A 24,997-nucleotide genomic window follows, 5' to 3' on the forward strand; every position below is an offset into this window, starting at 1 on the left:
TAAGTTATTTTTTAAAAAACTCTATAAACATTTTTGGGATTTAAAAATTGTGATTAGGTTTCCTGAGGAATTACTCTTTTTAAACAATCCTATGTTACAGACATCATTTATCCATTCTTTCAATTAACATTTATGAAGTGCCTACAATATGTCTAACACTCTGCTTGGTACTGTGGGGTAAACAGATAAAAGACAGGCCCTGCTTTTAAGATGCTTGCAGTTTGGTAGTTTGTTATTTATATTATAGTTTACCCGTTTTGCCCACAGGAGAGGGGGATCAAACAAGAGAAAAAAATGCAAAAACCTCTTAACAGTTTCAAGTGTTACATAGAGGGAACCACTGCTAAGCACAGAAGTGATATAATGCTATAACAGAATCTTTCCCAGACACATCAGTGATAGATTTATTTTTGTATAATCTTAAGAGTAAATAGAAAGACCACAGTGTAACTTTTCTCAGAAAAAACGAATATACTGCAAAGGTTCTTTGACCCAATCCTTTGAGGTATTTGACAGATGAAGAATAAGAACACAAAGCTATATTCTGTCAGTTAGGTTATATAAATTCATACCTCACTAAGTGTTAAGAGTAAAAAAAGCAACATCTGTCACTTGCCTCATTTGATTTTTCCTTTTCTTCTGCTTCTCGTTCTGTGGAATAAAGTAAGTGTAAAGAATGAGCAGTGGCATATGTGATACAAATGACTAAGTTTTCAACCACCTTTGTAACCTTAAACTTCCTTCTAAAGAAGGTCTAAAGCACATACGATTTTACTTTAAAGCTAGTTTCCTTGAAATGGTTTTGTATGAAAGGACAGTCATATTTAATCTTTACCTAGGAAATACTCTATTTCAGGCAGAAAACTGGCCACAACAACTTTCTTTTGAAGTATTTTTATCTCAGTGAAAAATTTAATATTAAATTAGTTGACCAATCTGAATATAGAATAAACATATATCACCATTTGAGAGATACATCTCTTTCTACATATAATAACTGCTTAAACCAAGCAGAAGACTAACACTATATAAATATAACACTAACATGCACCTGACATTGTTTTCACTATTTTCTGCTTTGATAAACATGTTTTTTTCTTACTTATTTTAGTAAAGCTTTTAGGCTGTGCATGGTGACTCATGCTCATGCATACAATCCCAGTACTTGGGGAGGTTGGGGTGGGTGGATCGCCTGAGCCAGGAGTTTGAGACCAGCCTGGGAAACATGGCGAGATTCCATCTCTACAACAAATACAAAAATTAGTGGGCATGGTGGCATGTGCCCGTGGTCCCAGCTACTTGGGAGGCTGAGGCAGGAAGATCACTTGAGCCCAGGAGGTCGAGGCTGCAATGAGCTAATGTTCATGCCACTGCACTCCAGTCTGGGTGACAAAGAGAGACTCTGTCTCAAAAAAAAAAAAGGTGAAAACAAAGACTTCTTCAAAAGTTTTGCAAGGGACAGTTCAGAAACCTATTTCAGTATTTTAAAATTCACAGACTGTCCAAAAAAAAAATCTCTTAAATTCCAATTTGAACATATATTTTAAACCAAATTCCAGCATTACTGTCAAATCACTGGGTAGACACCAACCTTTTTCAAATAGAAGGTTCTTGGCCAACATATTCCCAAGGTAGTACTCGTGAATATTTATTTTCTATATTGAAAAGTAAAATAAAAATATACTAAGTATTTTGCAAAGACATTTTTAAGGATACAACTTTAAAACTATCAATCTCATTATTCAAGTTCTCATCTTATAATGTTTCATAATATTTTGAAGAAAAACACACCTGACCAGTTTCTTTCTCTTCATGGTACTGCCGAATGTGTTTTCCGTGACATACTTCATAAGTCCAATAAGACTCAATCTAAGAAAGACGGATATGTTTCAATATACAAAAGCCACATAACTCAGCTGAATTACTTTTTGATATTTGAAGCAGCTGAGATTTCCCCTAAGATTTCGGAGTAAGCTTTCATTAAATGACACTTACAATTATGCCTCAGAAAAATGTGAAATTTCTGAAGTCTATTCATTATTTTCACTAGCTCTGTGTGAGAATTCTGTGAAGTAAATAGGTCTAGAATACACTTGGGGTCTGTAATAATTACCTGGCTTAGGGATAATTTTCTACATAGCTTAAAAAATAAAAATTAGCATTTTAAATTAAAATTATCTTATATACTTTTGGCCGGGTGTAGTGGCTCACGCCTGTAATCCCAGCACTTTGGGAGGCCAAGGTGGGCGGATCACCTGAGGCCAGGAGTTCAAGACCAGCCTGGCGAACATGGCAAAACCCCATCTCTACTAAAAAACACAAAAAAATTAGCGGGGTGTAGTAGCGCGTGCATGTAATCCTAGCTACTGGGAGGCTGAGGCAGAATCACTTGAACTTGGGAGGCAGAGGCTGCGGTGAGCTGAGATCGTGCCACTGCACTCCAGCATGGGCTGCATGGGTGACAGAGCTAGACTCTGTCTCATTAAAAAAAAAAAAAAAAAAAAAGGCAGAAAACTTTAGTTTCAACTGAAAAACATTCAAAACAGCTTGCTAAATGGTATGATTTGTTATTGGTATTATTTGGTATCTGCTGCACACACTAGACAGGAATTGAAATGAGTAAGATGTTATTAAGAAACAACTAGCCAGACACAGTGGCTCATGCCTGTAATTCTAGCACTTTGAAAGGCTGAGGTGGGTGGATGGCTTGAGTTCAGGAGTTTGAGACTAGTCTGGGCAACACTGTGAAAAACCTCGTCTCTACAAAAGAACACAAAAATTAGCAGGGCATGGTGGTGCTCAGCTACTGGGGAGTCTGAGGTGGGAGAACAGCTTGAGCATGGGAGGTTGGGGCTGCAGCTAGTCGTGATCATGCCACTATACTCCAGCCTGGGTGACAGAATGAGACCTTTTCTCTAAAAGAAAAAAGCAAAAAAAAACAAAAAGAACTCAGATTTATACCTAACTTAACATCTGATACAACAGGAACAGAGAACCAAATACTCATTTATAAGTGAGAGCTAAAAAATGAGAACACACGGACACAAAGAGGGGAATAACAGACTTGGGGCATTCTTGAAGTTAGAGAATGGGAGGAGGGAGAGGATAAAAACAAAAACAAAAACAAAAAAAAGCAACCCATCAGGTACTATACTCATTACCTAGGTGACTAAATAGTCCGTACACCAAACTCCTGTGACATGCAGTTTACCTATGTAACAATCCTGCACGTGTAACCCTAAACCTATAACAATAGTTAAAAAAAACCTGATACAACATAATAAAGAAGAAACGGTATTTTCAAAGGTCTGTTGGCTGTTGGTAATCATTTTCTAGTCATCAAGTAAACATAAAATACATACTCTGTAGGAACAACTGCTTTGTTTAAATAGTGGTTCCAAAAGTTCTCTTGGATTAGGGCCTTTATAATCCTTTTCTTCTTCCTAAGAAAGAATTGGAGTTTAATACTTACAGTCTTTCTAGAATTTCACCCAACTTTGCTGTTCGGGTGTTAACTCATTACTCAAATCACAAATGCTTAGAAATAAAAGAGAAAAAAAGTCAAAATGTTTAACAACATCCTAAGGTATGCCACTGCTTTCAAATGAACTGAAGTACAAAATATGGAGCCATAAAATCATCTTTCATAGAGTTCATTCTTTCTTTAAAAAAAGGTCTTTTAAAATGTATTTTTGTTTTTCACAAGGCAAGAATGGAAGGAAAAAAAGGTTTTTAAGTATCAGTTTCCTGAACAATTCTTATAAACTTATTTCAGAATTTTTAAATGCTTTTACCCAAACAAATTCTTAGATATGAAAGCCTTAGAATAGTTGAATCTTACAGAATATATTGGAAAGTTTTAAGGTACTTTTCAGTTTTCTACATATTTTTACATTTCAGATTTGAATGCCGTGTGTGTGTGTGTGTGTATGTGTGTGTGTGTGTGTGTGTGTGTCTCAAGGAGACTTAAAATAGTGGTCTTAGATTTCAAATCTGAACAAAACCCAATAAAGCACTGAGTTTAATATTTCTGTTTTCCAGATCATGAAAATATTATTGAATTGGCTTAATAAATTTATTGAGTGGAGGAAGTGAGTTTCAAATTTGTTCCACAGCTAACTATAGCCTATACCTCAGCCTCCTGGCTCCTAGGCTGGTGTCCTTTCCATTTTACCATGCTGCCTCTCCTGTTTCATCTTGAAAGAAGTCATTGCCTTGAAGGATGGATAAGAGGCAGTTAGGGCATTTCAGGAGGAAGATAAGGGCATGAGCTAAGGTAATGAGAAAGCATGGGGTACCTACAGACTTACTTATAAACAATTCTTTATTTTGAAAGTCACATATACATTTAAAAATTATATCTTGCTTTAAAACTCTAATGTCTACAAAGAAAGCAAGTGTGGAGTTAGATTTTTATTCAAACCATTAAAAATTGGTTGCAGCTGGGCATGGTGTCTCACGTCTGTAATCCCAGCACTTTGGGAGGCTGAGATGGGTGGATCACGAGGTCAAGAGATCCAGACCCTCCTGGCCAACATGGTGAAACCCTGTCTCTACTAAAAATACAGAAATTAGCTGGGCGTGGTGGCGTGCACCTGTAATCCCAGCTACTCAGAAGGCTGAGGCAGGAGAACTGCTTGAACCTGGGAGGCGGAGGTTGCAGTGAGTCAAGATCATGCCACTGCCCTCCAGTCTGGCGACAGAATAAGACTTCGTCTCAAAAAAAAAAAAAAAAAAAAATTTGGTTGCTAATTTTTCCAAGATAAACTGCAAAATCAAAGAATTCAGGAATATTAAAACCAATTAATACTTTTATGCTAAAACAGTCTTATTGAGAAATCTATTATTCAATTTTACTTCAAAGTATGTAGTTACAATGTTTTACATAAATATTTTTGGTGACAGGATTATCGATATATCTATAAAAACTTACCTCATCCCCACTTGTCACAAGGGGAAGTATGCATTTATATTTTTCTTTATGTGCAGTTGTCATGATGACATAATTATCTTCTTTATACAAAACTCCAGTTGTGGGCTGCAAATAGAACAAAAAATATACATTACGTTCTTCTCTGTGAAATTGTATCACATTGAATAACTTCAGTCCTAGCTGGAAAAAAAGATTCTTTAAACTAATTTAACATTTCAACATATGATTATTTTAAAGGGAGGGAAAATATGCTACATACATTAATAAAAATTTTAGATTCAGGAGGGTACATGTGCAGGGTCTGTTACATGGATATATTGCATGATGATGAAGTCTGAGCTTCTAATATTCCTGTCGCCCAAGTATTGAACATAGTACCCCAGTACTTGGTAAGTAGTTTGTCACCCTTTCCTCTCTCCTGTCTTTTGGAATCTCCGGTGTTTATTGTTCTTGTCTTTGAGTGTGTATTCAACGCTTAGCCTCTACTTATAAATGAAAATATACGGTATTTGGTTTTCAGTTTCTGTCTTAATTCACTTAAGATAATGACCTCCAAGCTGCATCCATGTTGTTGCAAAGGACGTGCTTTCATTCTTTTTTGTGGCTTCATCAACATACTTATTAATTACAAAATGAAGGTAATAAGCTTTATTCTGGTGTCATAATAGGAAAATAAATGAACAAAATAATGTTTGGAGTATAAAGAAAAAAAGGAGGAATGCAATAGATTGAAGCTAAAATAGTGATTATACTTGGGAGGTTGAGGTGGGAGGACTGCTTTAGCCCAGGAGTTCAAGATCAGCCTGAGCAACGTGGCAAGACCCTGTTACAAAACAAAACAAAACAAAAAAAAAAAAAGGAAAAGAAAAGAAAAAAAGGCACTAAGAGGTGGCAATGAATGTTCATAGATACACCATCACTGAACACTTATTACTGCTACTAGCAATTACCATCTATATATGAATCCACAGCACTTTACAAATATATAGTACTCTCAGTTCTGTTGCATGGGACATGAAAGTAATGTAATTCAGTATTTTTCATATTTGGAGAATGTATGAATTTATCCACAAATAAATTCCTTTTAAAAGCAAATTACTACAATCATCTGTGTTGACTTGACTTTATTTTTATTATTATTATTATTTTAATTTTTTTTTTGAGGTGGAGTCTTGCTCTGTCTCCCAGGCTGGAGTGCAGCGGCGCAATCTTGGCTCACTGCAAGCTCCATCCCCCGGGTTCACGCCATTCCCCTGCCTCACCCTCCCAAGTAGCTGGGACTACAGGCACCCACCACCACGCCCGGCTGATTTTTTCTATTTTTAGTAGAGACGGGGTTTCACCGTGTTAGCCAAGATGGTCTCGACCCCGACCTTGTGATCCGCCCGCCTCGGCCTCGCAAAGTGTTGGGATTACAGGCGTGAGCCACCGCACCTGGGCGACTTAACTTTTTCTTAGTATATATCAGGGGTCAGCAAACTTTTGTAAAGGGCCAGAGAGTAAATATTTTAGGGTTTGTGAGCCATATGGTCTCTGTTGCGCCTCTGCCACTCTAGCAACCAAAGTACACAAACAGTAGGTAAACAAATAGGGATGATGATGTACTAATAGAACCTTATTTATAGAAATACATGGTGGGACAGCACCATGGCTGTAGTTTGCTGACTTCTGGCATATATTGACAAAATTATCCTTAAAGCTTTTTACAATATGAAACCAAACAAATTCACATTGGTTAGTATGAATCAACAGAATTCAAATAAACACTTCAATTAATACAACTGATATTATTTTAGTAAAAACAAATCTCTGCTCTCTGATAGAAAATGTGATACTTGTTTTACTAAGGCAGAAATGTTTGTGTTTTATGATACATGTTCTAAGATAATTCAATTATCTCTTCACTTTCCTCTTATGGTACTGTGCAACTATGGTACTATTTAGCTATTCCTGGCAAGGAGAACCTCTTCTTATTAAGGACTTTTGTTCTATTCTCAATTTAATAATAACTTTTTTTTTTTTTTTTTTTTTTTGAGACAGGGTCTCTCACTAACCTAGGCTGAGTGCAGTGGCATGATCAAAGCTCACTGTAGCCTGACCTCCTGGACTCAGGCGATCCTCCCATCTCAGCCTCCCTAGTAGCTGGGACTACAGGTACGTGCCACCATGCCTCGGTAATTTTTCTGTAGAGATGGGGTTTTGTCCTGTTGCCCAGGTAGGTCTCAAACTCCTAGGCTCAAGCCATCTGGCAGCCTCTGTCTCCCAGGGTGTTCGTATTACAGGCATGAGCCACTGCCCTGGCCTAACAACTCTTAACTATAATAAAACCAGCACTACTTGGCACCAATGTAATCCTAAACACAAATGCAAATTACAGCATTTTCCGCAAGACAACAAAACAAAACAAAGCAGTAAGTACTAGCTGTATTAGTTCTAGGACAGTACTGTTTTTAAGTGTTTTACATTCATTAACTCATTAATCCTCAAAACAAGCATTACACTCATTTTTACAGAAACATATACTAAGGTCCAGGGCTTAAACAATTTGACCAAGGTTAAAAAACCTAGAGGTAGCAGAGGCCAGAGAATTCAAACAGATTGGCTCCATATTCTGTAAGCTCTTAAATATTTTAACATATTTGAATGAGCTTTTACAAATGTTTTCTAGATTACTATGTAGACTTGAATTGTGGCCAAGGACACTTGTTTAAAAGGCCACTGTAAGTCAGGTGTGTCTCAGCTACTCAGGAGGCTGAGGCGGGAGAATTGCTTGAGCCCAAGAGTTTGAGTCCAGTCTGGGCAACTTAGTGAGACCCCGTCTCTCTTTAAAAAAAAAAAAAAAAAAAAAAAAGAGCATTATAGATGATGAGGGAATCAAAGAGATTTGAAACTAAGAGTTGCAAAGCTAAACTTACAAAGAATTTCTTAGAAACATTCAATTGTGCCAACGATTTGCTATAAGACATAACATTTGTAATTCCTTTCAAAATGGTCTCCAAAATGCTTACCATGTAAAAAGAAAATGCTTGTTTGGAACCACAGCAAAAAAGGGAAGACAATTCTTGATGCAAATAATTGTCTTTCATTAGTTTAGGAAAGGCTGCTTTCCCAATAAAATAGGCCAAATAGCAATTCTATCTGAAAACTCTTTGCTGAAATATTGAGTCACTTATTGGGACCACAAAACATATTTTTAGCAAACTTTACTTTTTGGTAACAGCAATTACGGAGAAAAAGTTAATCTTTTGTGATTTTTCTAAAAATTTTGATCTACTAAAATCAGGATTCTGATTTTGTAAAACAGGTTCTTACTTTAAGAAAACAAAATATAATAAACTCAGAATGTACAGAATTAGATAGTATAAAAAACTTTTTTTATATAACAAGGTATTCTCAGTGGAAGAGGAAATCAGCGATTTGACATAAAGTCAAATTTTATTAGAGATTTGATATAAAGTCAAACTTTAATATAATGAAACTAATCAGAGGAGCTGGGGTACTTTAAAAGTTAAGGAACTTTAAAAATATATTGGCATGAGAGGAATTCCTAATGTTTGACATGGGTCTGGAGGAATTAAGATGGTTAGAGGATGAGAGAACTTCTATAATGGTAGAGGCTATAAAATACACCTGTCGACAGAACCTGTCAATGCTATAAACATGCTATAAACCATGGAGTTGGTCAAAGAGTAGTGCTTGGTAAAATCTGAGTAAAATATATTCTACATCCACAACAGAAGTAGACAGAAAATTAGACTGATTCGTGGTTTAATTTGGTGAAATCTATGAACTCTATAAAGTGATGAATAATTGAACATAATGACAGAGGTGATACTTCAGAAGGAAAATATATACACAAAAACAAAACAATGCTAAACATCAATAAGCAAAGAATATCATAATTATTAACTAGTTAATGTACACATTAAAAAATTCACAAATTTTTTGTTCAGGTGAGATGGCTCATGCCTGTAATCCCAGTGCTTTAAGAGGCTGAGACCAGAGGATAGTTGTGACCAGGAGTTTGAAACCAGCATGAGCAACATAGGGAAACTATCTCTACCAAAACACAAACAACCCCCATTTTACAGTTTTGGTGCTTAATACTTTTTCTAAGCAAATCTGAAAGCAAGATTGTAAGTGATTATATATTGTTTCAATATATCTGAATGGGAAGATGATTTAAATAAGGTAATTTTAAAGCTTAAAAAATTCAGATCTTCTAATCCAGTCTCTTCCAATTTCAGATAGTAGACAGACAAAGGACCTTATCCTATTTCATACAGCTGCATATTAGGTACAATGTCCAACCAGCGGCCAGGCACGGTGGCTCACGCCTGTAATCCCAGCACTTTGGGAGGCCGAGGTGGGCGGATCACTTGAGGTCAGGAGTTTGAGACCAGCCTGGCCAAAATGGTGAAACCCCATCTCTACTAAAAATACAAAAAAAATTAGACGGGTGTGGTAGCGAATGCCTACAATCCCAGCTACCGGGGAGGCTGAGGCATGAGAATCGCTTGAACTTGGGAGGCAGAAGTTGTAGTGAGCTGAGATGGCACCATTGTACTCTGGCCTGAATGACAGAGCGAGACTCTGTCACAAACACACACAAATGTCCAACCAACTGGCCCATTAAAAAAATGGCAGTGCCAGGTGAGGAGGGCAGTAGTTTCTTTTTCTTTCTTTTTGAGACAGACTCCTTCTCTGTTGCCCAGGATGGAGTGCAGTGGCATGATCTTGGATCACTGCAACTTCTGCCTCCAAGGTTCAAGCAACTCTCCTGCCTCAGCATACCAAGTAGCTGGAACTACAGGCATGTGCCACCATGATGGGCTAATTTTTTCATTTGCAGTAGAGACAGGGTTTTGCCATGTTGCCTAGGCTAGTCTCAAACATCTGGCCTCAAGTGATCCACCCAGCTCAGCCTCCTAAAGTGCTGGGATTATAGGCGTGAGCCACTGTGCCCAGCCAGTAGTTTCAGTTAAATGTACCAGCAAAGGGAAGCCTTAGATTATAGAAATATTAAAAAAAAAAAATGCCAATGATAATGACTATTGTGGCTTATTTTTACATAAAGGACATAGGCCTTGTGCCAATTCATAGAACAGTATCTCTAATTTTTCTCAAACTAACGCAGACTTAAAGAAAAAAAAGCCAGATGCAATGGTGACCACCTGTAGTCCTTGCTGCTCCAGAGGCTGAGGCAGGAGGATCGCTTGAGTCCAGGAGTTCGAGGCTGTAGTGAGCATAATCATGCCTATAAATACCTACTGCACTCCAGCCTTTAAAAAAGAATTTTTTTTTTTTTTTGAGATGGAGTCTCACTCTGTCACCCAGGCTGGAGTGCAGTGGTGCGATCTTGGCTCACTGCAACCTCCGCCTCCCGGGTTTAAGCGATTCTCCTGCCTCAGCCTCCCAACTAGCTGGGATTACTGGTGTGCACCACCACACCCAGCTAATTTTTGTGTTTTTAGTAGAGACAGGGTTTCACCATGTTGGTCAGGTTTGTCTTGAACTCCTGACCTTATGATCCGCCTGCCTCGGCCCCCCAAACTGCTGGGATTACAGGCGTGAGTGAGCCACCACGCCTGGCTAAAGAATTTTTTTTGAAATAAAATTGTTAGATACGTGAAAGGTTGGTGTAGCATATGCTAAGACTGAAAGAAAATGGAATGACAATTTGGTAGTGACCTCTAAAAATGCTAGTTTTAATCGCTCACTTATAGGCAATTAAGTTTTCAGGGCTATGTATCAGCAAGTTTTTTTAAATTTAAAAAAAACCACAGGTGCAAGAGTAAAAAATTTTAATGACATAATTCTTCAGACATCTGCCATATTCACTCCAAGTGTGCTCTTTGGATACAATAACAGAGATTAAAGTATTCTCATCCAAGCTTGCTAAAGTTATATCTGATTCATAACAAAATTTTGCATAGGCATTTTAATATAGCAATATTTCGTGGCAATACAAAGAGAAATTTGACTTCCCAGAAAAATGTTTACCTAGATAAATTCAGAAGCCATTGAACAACCAGAATGGGAGAACAAAGGCTGGAGAAACAAACCAGATGTGAAAAATAAGCAAAAAAAACTTAACATTTGATTCACATATGTAATCCGAGTACTTTGGGAGGCTGAGGCAGGAGGATTGCTTGAGCCCAGGAGTTCAAGACTCTGACTTTAGGAAAAAAAAAAAAAATTAGCCAGGGGTGATGGGGTTTCCCTGTAGTCCCAGCTACTGGGAAGCTGAGGCAGGAGGATCTCTTGAGCCCAGGAGGTCCTCTTGAGCCCAGGAGGTCGAGGCTGCAGCCAGTGGTGACCGTGCCACTGCACTTCAGGATGGGCAACAGACTGAGACCCTGTCTCAAAAAACAAACAAAAACAAAAACACCCAACCCAAACCAAAAAACCCCTAACATTTGCAAATAGAAAGCTATCTGGTAATCATAACATCCATTAACTTGATACATCTTGTTTTGACATCATAGTATCACTTACTGTTTCAATAATATCGTAATAAAAGAATATAATAAAGTATTGCAAGTTGAACGCCTGAAGGTAATTGGAATAAAAAGTTAAAAAAAAATTTGCTTTTTCCGGGACTTCAATTTGAAATAAATGAGTTAATTATTACATGGTAAGTGTCATAAGAGTACAATTTGTATGGGCCTGCAGTAGGTACACGTGGACAGGAAGACTTTTCAGCGGTCCACTCCCCCGAGACTGAATTTTCATTTCCGCGAGGTTATAAATATGTTCTTCACTATAGGAAAACAACATAGAAGCTCATGTTCTGGGGACTCAAATAGCAGTCGTAATACATGAAAACTGTAAAGCATATTCTGCATAAAGGGTCGTTAACATCTCACAAGCCAAACAGCCCTCTCAGAAACAACTCTGAAAGGAAAAGATTCCCTTGGAGCTGTGCGTTTGCGTATGTTCGTGTGTGTATACAACAGAGGGAGAACGAATACGAGAGAGGGAACTCGAGTCTGAAGTACTGTGGTGTGGGCAGCGTGCCGTGTAATACTGAAGGAAAGAAGTCTGCTGGTGGAGAAAGAGCCACAGTTAATTTTCCAAAAGGAAGATGAGTAAGTGCACCTGACGTTACTCTACGAAAGCTGCTTCTGCAGGGTGGGAGTGTTCGGAAGCAAGGTCTAGTGCGACAGAATTAAAAAGGTAGAGAGCAGGTGATCGCTGGATCCCTAATGCTCAGCAAGGGGGACGCCTCCACATAACGTGAGACGAATGAATGAACGAACGCGACATAAAAGCAGCTTTGGCTTGGAGAAGGTAAGAGTCTGCAGAGAAGGTCTTAGGGAGAAAAAGCAAAGAAAACCGAGGGAAGAGGCCGAACCCTTAGTATCAGGAGGAGGGGTGGCTGCGGGGTTAGTGAGGGCACTGACCAGAGAGAACTCGGTGCCGGGCCAATTGACTCGGAAAGGGATGTCATCGCTGAGTTGAGGGAGGGCTAGGCCGCCGCGAGACGCCTCCAGGAGGCCGCAGAGGACCAGTAACACCGGCCCGCCCGGGACCAGACTCCGTACGCCGCCTCCTCCTTCCTCCATCCTCCGCCACCGCTTTTTCCAGCCACTTCCACAACCTCCTCTGCTCTAGGAGGAGAGGAGGAGGAGGAGGTGGAGGAGGAGGCGGCGGGACTATAAAGGGCCCGGGTAGCCCCGGCCCAACCGCCGCCACGTCTCCTTCCGGAGAGCCCGGTAACACCGCCTCCGCCCCCTTGAGCTTCTTGTCGCCGTTTCCGGGGCAGACGACATATCAACATCCGGGGCCGGGGGTCGCGGAGCCGTCCGCCTACGGGGGCCGGGACGTCGGCTGAGCGTTTCTCGTTTTCGGACCGCTGCAACATCGCGGTGGGGCTCGAAAGCGGGGACCTTCTGGGACGCCGCATCTGGAGACGCGGTCTCGGACCGGCCATTTCGGTGTAGAAGTGGCAGCACGGCAGGCCGGTGAGTCTCGGTGGCGGCAGCCGCTTCCTGAAGCCACTTGTGCTGCTCTCCAGTGGGCAGGTAGAGGTTTGGCCCATACGGAGTGAGAGTGGGAAGAAGACAGTGTGAACAGTGCGGGTGCGGTCCTTAGATGAGAAAATTCAAAGTAGCATGAGTTATGAGAAATGGCGGTGTTCCTGACTGACCTGCCTTCTCGCAGCTTTTCTTCTTTTTCTCCGCGTTTGGCATTTGTCTTGCCCGCCTGAAGCTTCCCTGCACCTCTTCTGCTGTACACCGTGGCCGTCTCGTTACTTCACAGCTTCTGACTAACGCAGGGCAGTTTGTTCAGCGACTGCAACTCTGTGTTAGGGGAAACCTGGGGTGAGGTAGCCCGCCATCTCCCGGTAGAATACCGCGAGCCTCCGAATTTGGCGTGGTGGGAGACTCTCGTGGAATGGACAGCTAGACATTACATACAGCCCTACATTTTTTACCCCAAGTGGGGTCCTCCGTCTCTAGATTCAAGTGTTGGGATGTTGTTTTATCAAGGAAGCCGATAAGATTCCTTATGTGAGGTTCAGCGCCAGATGAATGTGTCGTTATAAACTAAGTCACATCTGACTGCATCCCCAAATTAAACAAAAACTTTTGGTTTCCCCTCCCCCTCTTCAGAAAAAAATGCCGTTGTCTGTTTTGATCTCCAATGTGATGGACATACTGTGTTGGCTTTAGAGCAATTACCATTCTCTTCCTGCGAGGTTGGAAAAGCTCGACAGTCTTGCTAGATCTGTTAAAGACTGGTTGCCCCCACTTCCTCAGATTTGAACCAAATCCAAAAGCAGGAAGAACAGTCCCATTTTCTATCTGTAAAAATTTATTTTTAACATAAGGAATCCATGGTCTCAAAGAAAATAACTTTGTTCAGAATTGTTATTCGCTAATTATATTCAGCACTTCTTATTAATGCTTAATATGTTCCAGACTACTGGGATTTTTGTTGTTGTTTGTTTGTTTGTTTTGAGACAGAGTCTCCCTCCGTCACCCAGGCTGGAGTGGGCGTAATCTCGGCTCACTGCAACCTCCGCCTCCCGAGTTCAAGGGATTTTCCTTTTTCTCAACCTTCCCAGTAGTTGAGATTACAGGTGCGTGCCACCACACCCTAATTTTTGTATTTTTAGTAGAGACAGGGTTTCACCCTGTTAGCCAGGCTGGTCTTGAACTCCTGACCTCGGGTGATCCGCCCTCCTTGGCCTTCCAAAGTGCTGGGATTACAGGCCTGAGCCACTGTGCCCGGCTCCACTGGGATTGGTAAAATGGCAAATAAATGGGTTTCTGTCTTCGGTCTCAGTCTAGCCAGGGAGATTGTACAAACAAATGATTGCAAACTATTACAGTAGTAATAACAGTTAACTTCCTTTTTTTTTTTTTTTTTTTTTTTTTTTTAGCATTTATTCTGTACTAAGCACTAGTCTTAAGTCATGAAGGAAAAGAGATGTACTTGACTAAATAAAAATGAAAACTTTCTGTGACGTCCTGTTTTAGCATTTAGAACTATAGTGATTGAATCTGTGTTCAATACAGCTGATATTTAAGTAAGAGGGGACTTAAGTAAAATAATTTCTGGTATTGGTAAGTGCTGCGAAGAAACTAGGGTTATGTGAAAGAGAATACCCGTGGGATGTGTTGCTTTTAGTACGTAGGGCAGAGGAGACTTCTGTGAGGAAGTGACATCTGAGCTGTGACTTGAATGATGAGAAGGGAGCCAGACAGATTTCCAGGCAGAGGCCCTGAGGCAGGAATGAGCTTGATGTGTTGGAGTGATAGAAAGAAGGCCGGTGTGGCTGGAGTGTAAGAGGAAGGTGGTAGAAATTTGAGAAGCAGAAAGAGGCCAGGGAGACACAGCTCTGTAGGCAGGAGAGTGGACAGGACGCGATGTGCATTTGTGAAGATCATTCTGGCTGCTGTGTGGAAAATTGATTATAGGGGGTGTTGTGGGTTTAATTGTGTTCACCAAAAAGATACGTTTAAGTCCTATCCCCTACAACCTGTGAGAGTGAACTTAGTTGGGATAGGGACTTTGCAAATGTAATTCAAGTAAGGATGAGGTCATACTGAATCGAAGGAGGCCCTAATCCAATGACTGGTATCTTTATAAGAAGCGGGAAATTTGGATACAGATGGAGACACAAGGAGAATGCCATGCCATGAAGGAGGAGGCAGAGATTGGAGCATGTGTCTGTAAACCAAGGAACGCTAAAGATTGCCAGTAATCACCACAAGCTAGGAAGAGGCAAGGAAGAATCCTCCTCTAGAGCTTTCAGAGAGAATAGCCCTGCTGACGTCTTGATTTCTGACCTCCAGTTTCTAGAATTGTGAGAGAATCAATTTATGTTGTCTAAGCTGCTCAGTTTGTGGTAATTTGTTACAGCAGCCTCAGGAAGGTAATAGAGGCTGAAAACAAAAAAGTAGCTGAGACAAGTGTCAACCAATTTAGAAGTTTATTTTGCCAAGGTTAAGGACATGTCATTGACACAGCCTCAGGAGGTCCTGACAGCATGTGCCCAAAGTGGTCGGGCTACACTTGGGTTTTATACATTTTAAGGAGCCATAAGACATCAATCAATACAAGTCTTCTATGCTTTATTTATAGGTTGATTCTTAAACATTGAAAACCTATCAACTATTTGCCATATTATAATTATGCAATCATCATTCACTATAAAACCAGTAAGTATGATTGCATCTGCAGGGAAAAAATGTAATTCTACCTCTGCCAATTAAGGTATCCTATTAGCTTCCTAATAATGGCACTATATTTGCTAAAATAAATTCATTTTGCTCCTGAAGCTATCTTTCCAGCTCTCACACGTGTAATTTAGACTAGCTGCTTTCCAAGTCAGTTGCATACCTGTTTTCTGAGATTTCTTTGTGTCATGCCTGGGTTAGGTCTACTGCTTTATGTATTCCATGTCCTCATTTGTCACAGATTTTTTTCCCACCTTGTTGGGGTAAAACTAATTTCAAGCAATTTTTTTCAGAAAGGATTAAACAGGTAATTTAATTTCCACAGGCTTCATATGTCTGAAAATGCCTTTACCTTTCCTGCTCATTTAATGATAGCTTGGGAATAGACTTAGTCCACAATCATTTTGTTTTCTTCAAAACTTTGAAGACATTTTGTTGCTTTTTAGCGTCTAGTGTATCTGATGACAAGTCTAATGCTGTGTCTTTCTTTTGCAGGTATCATACTTTTTTCTCTGGAAGATTTTATTAGACTGTTTTCTTTATCATTGGTTCTGTGATATTTTATCAGAGTGTTTCTAGGTGGTGAATCTTTTTTCATTCATCCTTCTTGGCACTCTATGAGTCCTATTTTTCACTTCTGGAAAATTTTCTTCAGTTATTTCTTTAATTATGTTCTTACATTTTCTCTATTCTATTCAGAATTTAGATACGTTCTTCCACATACATTTAGATAGATTCTTCCAAATACAGAGGAAAAATATAAAAAGAAAAAATATATAATATGAAGGATCAATCCAAGAGGACCATTTCCTTGACTTTCAGTTTTTTTCACTTTCTTTATTCAGTGGTTCCCCCCCCCCCCCCCCCCAGTTTCTAGTTACTGATTTTTAATGGATGCATTGTTCTCATGACATGAATTTCTTTGAGGATTACACTTATAACTTTTAAGTATTTATCCCCCATTCCTGGAAATAGCTCTACTTCTTTCAGGTCAATTGTTTATTTTCATCTTTTTCTGTTGAGATTTTCCTTAAAAAAAAAAAAAAAAATCTTGGTCGGGCATAGTGGCTCACACCTGTAATCCCAGCACTTTGGGAGATTACCTGAGGTCGGGAGGTCGAGACCAGCATGGCCAACATGGTGAAACCCTGTCTCTCTGAAAATACAAAAATTAGCCAGAAGTCCTGGCAGGCTCCTGCAATTCCAGCTACTCAAGAGGCTGGTGCAGGAGAATCACTTAAACCTGGGAGGCGGAGGTTGCAGAGAGCCAAGATTGCACCATTGTACTCCAGCCTGGGTGACAAGAGTGAAACTTCATCTTAAAAAAAAAAAAAAATTATTGAGTTCTTTTGTAAGTGAGCAGGGTACTAGCTGTTGGGTCTCACTTGAGGGTCCTTGAGTGAAGTGCAAGAAACGAGTTACCTCTTTCCTCCTCTCTTTCCACCCTGTACCCAAATAACGAATGCTTTGTTATGGAACATGAGGATGCTCAAATGCTTCCAGGGTAGACTGTTAAATTAAAAAGAGCAACAACAACAAAATAGATGTGGTTTTAGCCAGAAACAAATACTGTTACTGCCAGGCTTTTTATGTGTAAAGGGCTGTGGTAAAAAGTTTGACTTGCTGTTTCATATAAATCTTACAATAATTCTGATTTTAGTCCTACATCGTTCTTCTGCTTCTGTTTCTAAGATTGGTACATCTCCAGGCTCTGCTGGCAAGAATGTCTTCTACATTGCTATAGCCTTCTCATGTACGCATGTGTGTTTGTTCTGGACTGCAGTTTTCTCTGCACTGGCTTAAACCTCAATATGATCCCACCTGCTTTCTCTTCCAGAATGAATGAATACATTTCAGTGGGATTTTGTTAGGAAGCGGAGGAAAATGTATGTGCTTAGTTTGTCTTGCATAGAGTGAGTAATCCTTTTTTTTTTTTTTTTTTTTTTTTTTGAGGCAGTGTCTCACATTGTCACCTGGCTGGAGTACAGTTGCGTGGTCACTGCTCACTGCCACCTCAACCTCTGGGGCTCAAGCAATCCTCCCATCACCTCAGCCTCCTCAGTAGCTGGGACTACAGGTGTGCACCAGCTTGCCTAGCTAATTATTTTATTTTTTAAATTCTTGGTTTCCCAGAGTGTTGGGATTACAGATGTGAGCCATGGCAACCAGCCAGTATATTTGCTGAATAAATCAATGCTGTTGAGAAAATTGGGCAAAGCATACTGTTGTTTAAAAAGAAAATTATGGCTGTAGGATATAGGTAATTAGGTGAATCTTTTAAATCCTGTTTTAAAAAGTCCTATTTTTATTTTGTCCTATTTTAGAAAAGAATCTCAGCCAGGCGTGATGGCTCACGCCTGTAATCCCAGCACTTTGGGAGGCTGAGGCAGGCGGATCACCTGAGATTGGGAGTTCGAGACCAGCCTGACCAACTTGGAGAAACCGTGTCTCTACTAAAAATAGAAAATTAGCCGGGCGTGGTGGCACATTTCTGTAATCCCAGCTACTCTGGAGGCTGAGGCAGGAGAATCGCTTGAACCTGAGAGGTGGATGCTGTGGTGAGCCGAGATGGTGCCACTGCACTACTCCAGCCTGGGTACCAAGAGTGAAACTTCCTCTCTCTAAAAAAAAAAAAAAAAAAAAAAAAAAAAGAAAGAAAACAATTTCAATGGGGTTAAGCCCTACCAATGGAGTTACAAAATGAGGTAACTACCATCTCTCACCTTTTTTTTTTTTTTGGAGACAGAGTCTCGCTTTGTTGCCTAGGCTAGAGTGCAGTGGCATGATTTTGGCTCGTTGTAGTCTCAACCTCCTGGGCTAAAGTGATCCTCTCACCTCAGCCTCCTCAGTAGCTGGGACTACAGGTGTGCGCCACCATGCTTGGCTAATTTTTTTTGTATTTTTTTGTAAGAGATAAGGTTTTGCCATGTTGCCCAAGCTGGTCTCGAACTCCTGGGCTCAAGTGATCTGCCCCCTCAAGCCTCCCAAAGTGCTGGGATTACAGGTGTGAACCTCTGTGCCTGGCTGCCTTTTTTGTTCTTTTTAAAATTGTAGGCCTTAATTTCATTTTGTTCCTATTCAGTGCTTAGCACAGTGCCTAGCATGTTGAAAATGTTCAATAAATGATACTACGTTTGTTTTACTTAAACTCTTTGCCTCTCATTTTCATCATCATAGAAAATAAGGATTGAGTTAATATACGTAACGCACTTGGTATAGAATCTAGCATGTAGTTAGTGCTACATAAGTGTTAACCATTATTCTCTGACACATGAACACCTTTTTGTTTTTTTCTGTGAAGCTTTCTCTGATTCTGCTACTTTGAATTGGTAATTTGCCTTTCTGTATTCTGCTTGTATTTTATTTATTTGTTATTAGTTTTAGAGACAGAGTATTGTTGTGTTGCTCAGGCTGAAGTGCAGGGGCATTATGATATCTCACTGCAGCCTTGAACTTCTGGGCTCAAGAGATCCTTCTGCTTCATCCTCCAGAGTAGCTAGGACTGCAGACATGTGCCACTATGCCCAGCTAATTTTTACATTTTTGTAGAGACGTGGTCTCACTATATTGCCCAGGCGGGGAACCCCACCTCCGATATTCAACGTGGGTTCTTTTCTACTTCCCTAAGTGTTGGCTGGTCTGAGAAATAAAGGGAAAGTGTACAAAAGAGAGAAATTTTAAAGCTGAGTGTCCGGGGGAGACATCACATGTTGGCAGGTTCCGTGATGCTCCCTGAGCCGTAAAACCAGCAAGTTTTTATTAGCGATTTTCAAAAGGGGAGGAGTGTACGAATAGGGTGTGGGTCACAGAGATCACATACTTCACAAGGTAATAAAATATCACAAGCAAATGGAGGCAGGGCAAGATCACAGGACCACAGGATGGGGCGAAATTAAAATTGCTAATGAAGTTTTGGCATGCATTGTCATTGATAACATCTTATCAGGAGACAGGGTTTGATACCAGACAACCAGTCTGACCAAAATTTATTAGGCGGGAATTTCCTTGTCCTAGTAAGCCTGGGAATGCTACAGGAGACCGGGGCTTATTTCATCCCTTTGTCTACGATCTTACAAGACAGCCATCCCCAAAGCGGCCATTTTAGAGGCCTCCCCTCAGGGACGCATTCTTTTTCTCAGGGATGTTCCTTGCTGAGAAAAAGAATTCAGCGGTATTTCTCCTATCTGCTTTTGAAAGAAGAGAAATATGGCTCTTTTCCGCCCGGCTCACTGGCAGTCAGAGTTTAAAGTTGTCTCCTTTGTTCCCTGAACATTGCTGTTACCCTGTTCTTTTTTCAAGGTGCCCAGATTTCATATTGTTCAAACACACATGCTATACAAACAATTTGTGCAGTTAATACGATCGTCACAGGGTCCCGAGGTGACATACATCCTCCTCAGCTTACGAAGATGATGGGATTAAGAGATTAAAGACAGGCATAGGAAATAACAAGGGTATTGACTGGGGAAGTGATAAGTGTCCTTGAAATCTTCACTATTTATGTTCAGAGATTGCAGTAAAGACAGGCGTAAGAAATTATAAAAATATTACTTTGGGGAACTAATAAATGTCCATGAAATCTTCACAATTATGTTCTTCTGCCATGGCTTCAGCCGGTCCCTCCCTTTGGGGTCCCTGACTTCCCGCAACAATGTTGCTCAGGCTAAAATGCAGTGGCATTATGATAGCTCACTGCACTCTTGAACTTCTGGGCTCAAGAAATCCTTCTGCTTTATTCTCCAGAGTAGCTAGGACTGCAGACATGTACCACTATGCCCAGCTAATTTTTTTTTTTTTTTTGAGATGGAGTCTCGCTCTGTCGCCCAGGCTGGGGTGCAGTGGCCGGATCTCAGCTCACTGCAAGCTCCGCCTCCCGGGTTTACGCCATTCTCCTGCCTCAGCCTCCCGAGTAGCTGGGACTACAGGCGCCTGCCACCTCGCCCGGCTAGTTTTTTGTATTTTTTAGTAGAGATGGGGTTTCACCTTGTTAGCCAGGATGGTCTCGATCTCCTGACCTTGTGATCCGCCCGTCTCGGCCTCCCAAAGTGCTGGGATTACAGGCGTGAGCCACCGCGCCCGGCTGCCCAGCTAATTTTTACATTTTTGTAGAGACGTCGTCTCACTGTATTGCCCAGGCTGGTCTCAAACTACTGACTTCAAGTGATTCCCTTGCTTTGGCCTCCCAAATTGCTGATATTACAGGCACGAGCACCATACCCATCCCTCTGCTTGTATTTTATATCACATCTTTTATATTAAATAACATAGATTTGTTTGTTTGTTTTTTTGAGATGGAGATTCTCGCTTTGTCGCCCAGGCTGGAGTGCAGTGGTGCGATCTTGGCTCACTGCAAGCTCCGCCTCCCGGGTTCACGCCATTCTCCTGCCTCAGCCTCCCGAGTAGCTGGGACTACAGGCACCCGCCACCACGCCCGGCTAATTTTTTGTGTTTTTAGTAGAGATGGGGTTTCACTGTGATAGCAAGGATGGTCTCAATCTCCTGACCTCGTGATCCGCCCGCCTTGGCCTCCCAAAGTGCTGGGATTACAGGCGCGAGCCACTGTGCCCAGCCTTGTTTGTTTCTCCACCAAATATGATTCTTGATAGCTGGGGACTATCTTATTTATTTTGGTCTCAGTGCATAGTCATTGCTTGCCACCTATCATTAGTTCTCCCATTTGAGCTAGGTCTTAAGGAATGAGGAGGGTGGTGTGATTGGAGCACGAGGGGCAGGGGAGTACATCAGTGGGAAGTGAAATTTGACAAATACACTGACACCACCAGATTGACGAGATTGTAAATAGTTGAATGCCAGATTAAAGGATTTGAATTCATTTTATATGCAGTAGGAAGGGATTTTTGATTACTGACCTTAGTTCCGTATTTTAGGAAAGTAATTATGAGTGCAGAGTAGAGCATGTATTGGAAAGAGGAAAAGAGATTGGAAACAAGAAGAATATGTAAGAAACTCTGGCTCTTGACGTGTGTATGATAAGGCTCTTTCGTTGAGAATCTTTCAGCATGTAACCTTTTACTATCATGTAACCTTTTAAGCCTTATCACAAAAAGACTTCAGGGCTTCCTTGGTAACTTCGTTTTGACTTTGTTAAAAGAAGAACTTTAGACAAAATGAATTTTGTCTGAAGACAGAATTTGTGTGTTAAAGGATTAATGAATGAGGCAGCACCCAAAACTAGAAGAAATTCAGGGAGCTCTGTTTTAATAGTGTAAGCAGCAGACCTTTGCAGGCTGAATATGGAAGCAAAGTAAAGAAATTACTTGATTGGACTGGGCATGGTGGCTTACACCTGTAATCCCAGCATTTTGGGAAGCTGAGGTAGGCGGATCACTTGAGCTCAGGAGTTCAAGACCAGCCTGGGCAACATGGTGAAACTCCATCTCTAATGCAAAAATTAGCCAGGCATGGTGGCACATGCCAGTAGTCCCAGCTACTTGGGAGGCTGAGGTGGGAGGATTGCTTGAGCCTGGGAGGTTGAGGCTGCAGTGAGCTGTAATTGTGCCACTGCACTCCAGCCTGGGCAACAGAGCAAGACCCTGTCTGAAAAGAAAAATAAAATTACTTGATTGTCATAGCTACTTGTTTGTCTTATTTGGGTACAATCTGGCAGAAAGTTGCTCGTTAGAGAATAGTTGTTGATTTCTGATTAAAATTAAGTTGTGACATCCTATGGATTGGGAGGAAATATTTGCAAGCCATACATGTGATAAGGGGTTAAAATTCAGAATATAAAAGGAACTCAAATAACTCTATAGAAAGAATACAAATAATCCAATTAAAAAATGGGCAAGGAACTTGTATAGATATTTCTCAAAAGAAGACATACAAATGGCCAACAGATATATGAAAAGATGCTCAACATTACTAATCATCAGGGAAATGCAAATTAAAACCACAATGAGATGTCACCCCAATATGTGTCAGAATGACTGTTATCAAACAGATGAAAGATAAGTGTAGGTGACGATGTGGAGAAAGGGGAAACTTTGTACACTGTTAATGGCAATGTAAATTAGTACAGCCATTATGGAAAACAATGGAGGTTCCTCAAAAACCTAAAAATAGAATTACCATATGATCCAGCAATCCAACTTCTGGGTATTTACCTAAAAGATTGGAAATCAATATGTTGAAGAGATATCTGCATTCCCATGTTCATTGCAGCATTAATCCCGATAGCCAAGACATGGAATCAACCTAACGTCCTTTGACAGATGAATGGATAAAGAAATATGTGGTATACATACTCTGTGGAGTACTATTCAGCCTTAAAAATGAAAGAAACTTTGTCATTTGTGACAACATGGGTGGATTGGAGAACTTGAAGCAAAATGAGATAAGCCAAGTACAGGCAGATAAACACCGGATGTGCTTACTTATATATTTAATCTAAAACTGTTGAACTAAAAGAAACAGAGTAGAACAGTGGTTACCAGGGGTAGGGGGAGGGCATGGGGGAAGGGGGAGATGAAAGTCAAATGGGAGGAATTTTTTTCTTTGAGATATGTTGCACAGTATGGGGAATATAGTGACTAATAATGTACACTTTATACTTGCTAAGAGTAAATTTCAACAGTTTTCACTATAAAAAATAAATATTTGAGGTGATGGATATGTTAATTAGATTGATTTAATTATTCCATATTGTATTCATAAATCATTACTTTGTACCCCATAAATATGAAACTATAGTCAGTTGATAATTTAAAAATAAAAAGCAAAGATTAAGTTTTGTTTTACTATTTACATTGGGCTTCAGTTTGCTTACATAGGAACCTATCTTAGCCTAATGGCCTTCCAATTAAAGATTGCTTACACTTTCTTTTTTTGAGACAAGAATCCCACTCTGTTGCCCAGACTGGAATGCAGTGGCGCAATCTTGGCTCACTGCAATCTCTTCCTCCTGGGTTCAAGCAATTATCCTGACTTAGCCTCTTAATTTGGGACTTCAGGTGCCCACCACCATGCCTGGCTAATTTTTTTGTATTTTTAGTAGAGATGGGGTTTCACCATATTGGTCAGGCTGGTCTCGAACTCCAGACCTCAGGTGAGCCACCCGCCTTGGTCTCCCAAAGTGCTGAGATTACAGGCGTGAGCCACCACACCCAGCCAAGATTGCTTATACTTTTTAAAAAATATTATATATATTGTTTTTAGCAAAACAAAGGGTAAAATTTAATATTAAAAAAGCACAAACACATTTTGTATATATTGTGAAAATACCATCTATTTTCTCCAAAAGCATATAAATTGATGCGAGTATCATAAACCTGTTTGTTTTTTTCCTGTACTAAGTATGTTCAACATTTAATGTGTATTATGTGCAGGGAGGTAATGTGGGACCAAATTTTCTAGTTGGGAAAGGAGATGAGTACTGGCTTTAGTACAGTAAGTTTCCATGCTTGTGTAGCACAACTGGAGATGCCTTCATGTAACAGACATATGAAGAGGTTGAAAGAGTAGGCTGGAGATTGGAAGCTGTCCAAGTAAAATTGAAGCCTAAGATTTGATGAGTTTGTGTATCTGATGAAGAATAGTGTATGAGTTGTAATTGGAAGCACAATGAAATGTTTTTGTCTTTGGCTTTAGTGACATGGGATGCTTGATCACTAGTGTCTGATGCACCAGAGTAGCCTGAAAATTGAAATCTTTGGGTTCAGTGAGGAAGTGGTCATTGGAGACTTGATACTACAATGATTGAGTGGTTTGGCAGAGTAAAGTTGAATTGGAAAGGCATTAAGATGAGTTGATAAGGAAGTGAAGCACTGTGTAGTTAAAAAATTTCTGTGAAGAATAAGAAAGCTGGAAGAACACAAGAAACTGTAGGATTAGTGGTGGTTTTTCCAGTTACAGTGTGTGTACATGTGTGGGTGAACCATTTATAAAGAGAAGGAGGCTCAGTACAATTAAGTAAAACAAGAAAATGAAATTGAAATATACTATTTTAGAAAGGTAAAATGAACTGAAAAAACCCCTGAAATCCAATAAAGCTAATTTTCGTCGTATAAATTTGACATACAGAATAAAAATTTTAGTACTGTAGTTGTCTTAGGAAGAGTTAAAATTCTTTGCCATAGTAGCCACAGGATTACAAAATCTTTGAGTCTGTAATATATGCTTAGAGTGAATTCAAGGTTTTATTTTCGTTTTTTGAGACAGGATCTTGCTCTGTTGCCCAGCCTGGACTGCAGTGGTGTGATCATGGCTCACTGCAGCCTCGAACTCCTGGGTTCAGGCAATACTCCTGCCTCAGCCTTTTGAGTAGCTGGGCCTACAGGTGCATGCCACTACACCTGGCTAATTTTTAAATTTTTTATAGAGACAGGGTGCTGTTCCGTTGCTCTGGCTGGTCTCT

General features: G+C 40.2%; 2 protein-coding genes across 21 annotated transcripts in view; one reads left to right on the forward strand and one right to left on the reverse strand.

Annotated features, from left to right (window-relative positions):
- ERLEC1 (endoplasmic reticulum lectin 1) overlaps window positions 1–12,665 on the reverse strand; it is a 33,167-nt gene extending 20,502 nt beyond the window's left edge. For both annotated transcript variants that reach the window (XM_045369343.2, XM_005575895.3), the window contains exons 1-6: window positions 12,340–12,665; window positions 4,934–5,038; window positions 3,363–3,443; window positions 1,792–1,869; window positions 1,592–1,655; window positions 617–651 (exon numbers count right to left, since the gene is read on the reverse strand). In XM_045369343.2, the coding sequence (XP_045225278.2) occupies window positions 617–651; window positions 1,592–1,655; window positions 1,792–1,869; window positions 3,363–3,443; window positions 4,934–5,038; window positions 12,340–12,501 (525 nt within the window). In that variant the 5' untranslated portion in view covers window positions 12,502–12,665. The remainder of the gene's footprint in view (window positions 1–616; window positions 652–1,591; window positions 1,656–1,791; window positions 1,870–3,362; window positions 3,444–4,933; window positions 5,039–12,339) is intronic.
- Window positions 1–24,997, forward strand: part of LOC102121007 (probable G-protein coupled receptor 75) — a 185,407-nt gene that overhangs the window by 54,086 nt on the left and 106,324 nt on the right. For 10 of the 19 annotated variants that reach the window (XR_012422384.1, XM_074011807.1, XM_074011809.1 and 7 more), the window contains exon 1: window positions 12,732–12,900. The exons of 2 other annotated variants lie outside the window; for them this stretch is intronic. Coding sequence is in view for 2 of the 17 variants with exons in the window: in XM_065527094.2 (XP_065383166.1) it covers window positions 12,186–12,226 (41 nt within the window). In the remaining 15 variants the exon portion in view is untranslated. Of the gene's footprint in view, window positions 1–11,859; window positions 12,227–12,731; window positions 12,901–17,581; window positions 17,702–24,997 lie in introns of those variants that run through there. 7 more of the 19 variants (XM_074011814.1, XM_065527101.2, XM_074011804.1 and 4 more) reach the window with 3 other exon arrangements.

This window comes from Macaca fascicularis, chromosome 13 (genome assembly GCF_037993035.2).
Source record: "Macaca fascicularis isolate 582-1 chromosome 13, T2T-MFA8v1.1".
Taxonomy (NCBI): domain Eukaryota; kingdom Metazoa; phylum Chordata; class Mammalia; order Primates; family Cercopithecidae; genus Macaca; species Macaca fascicularis.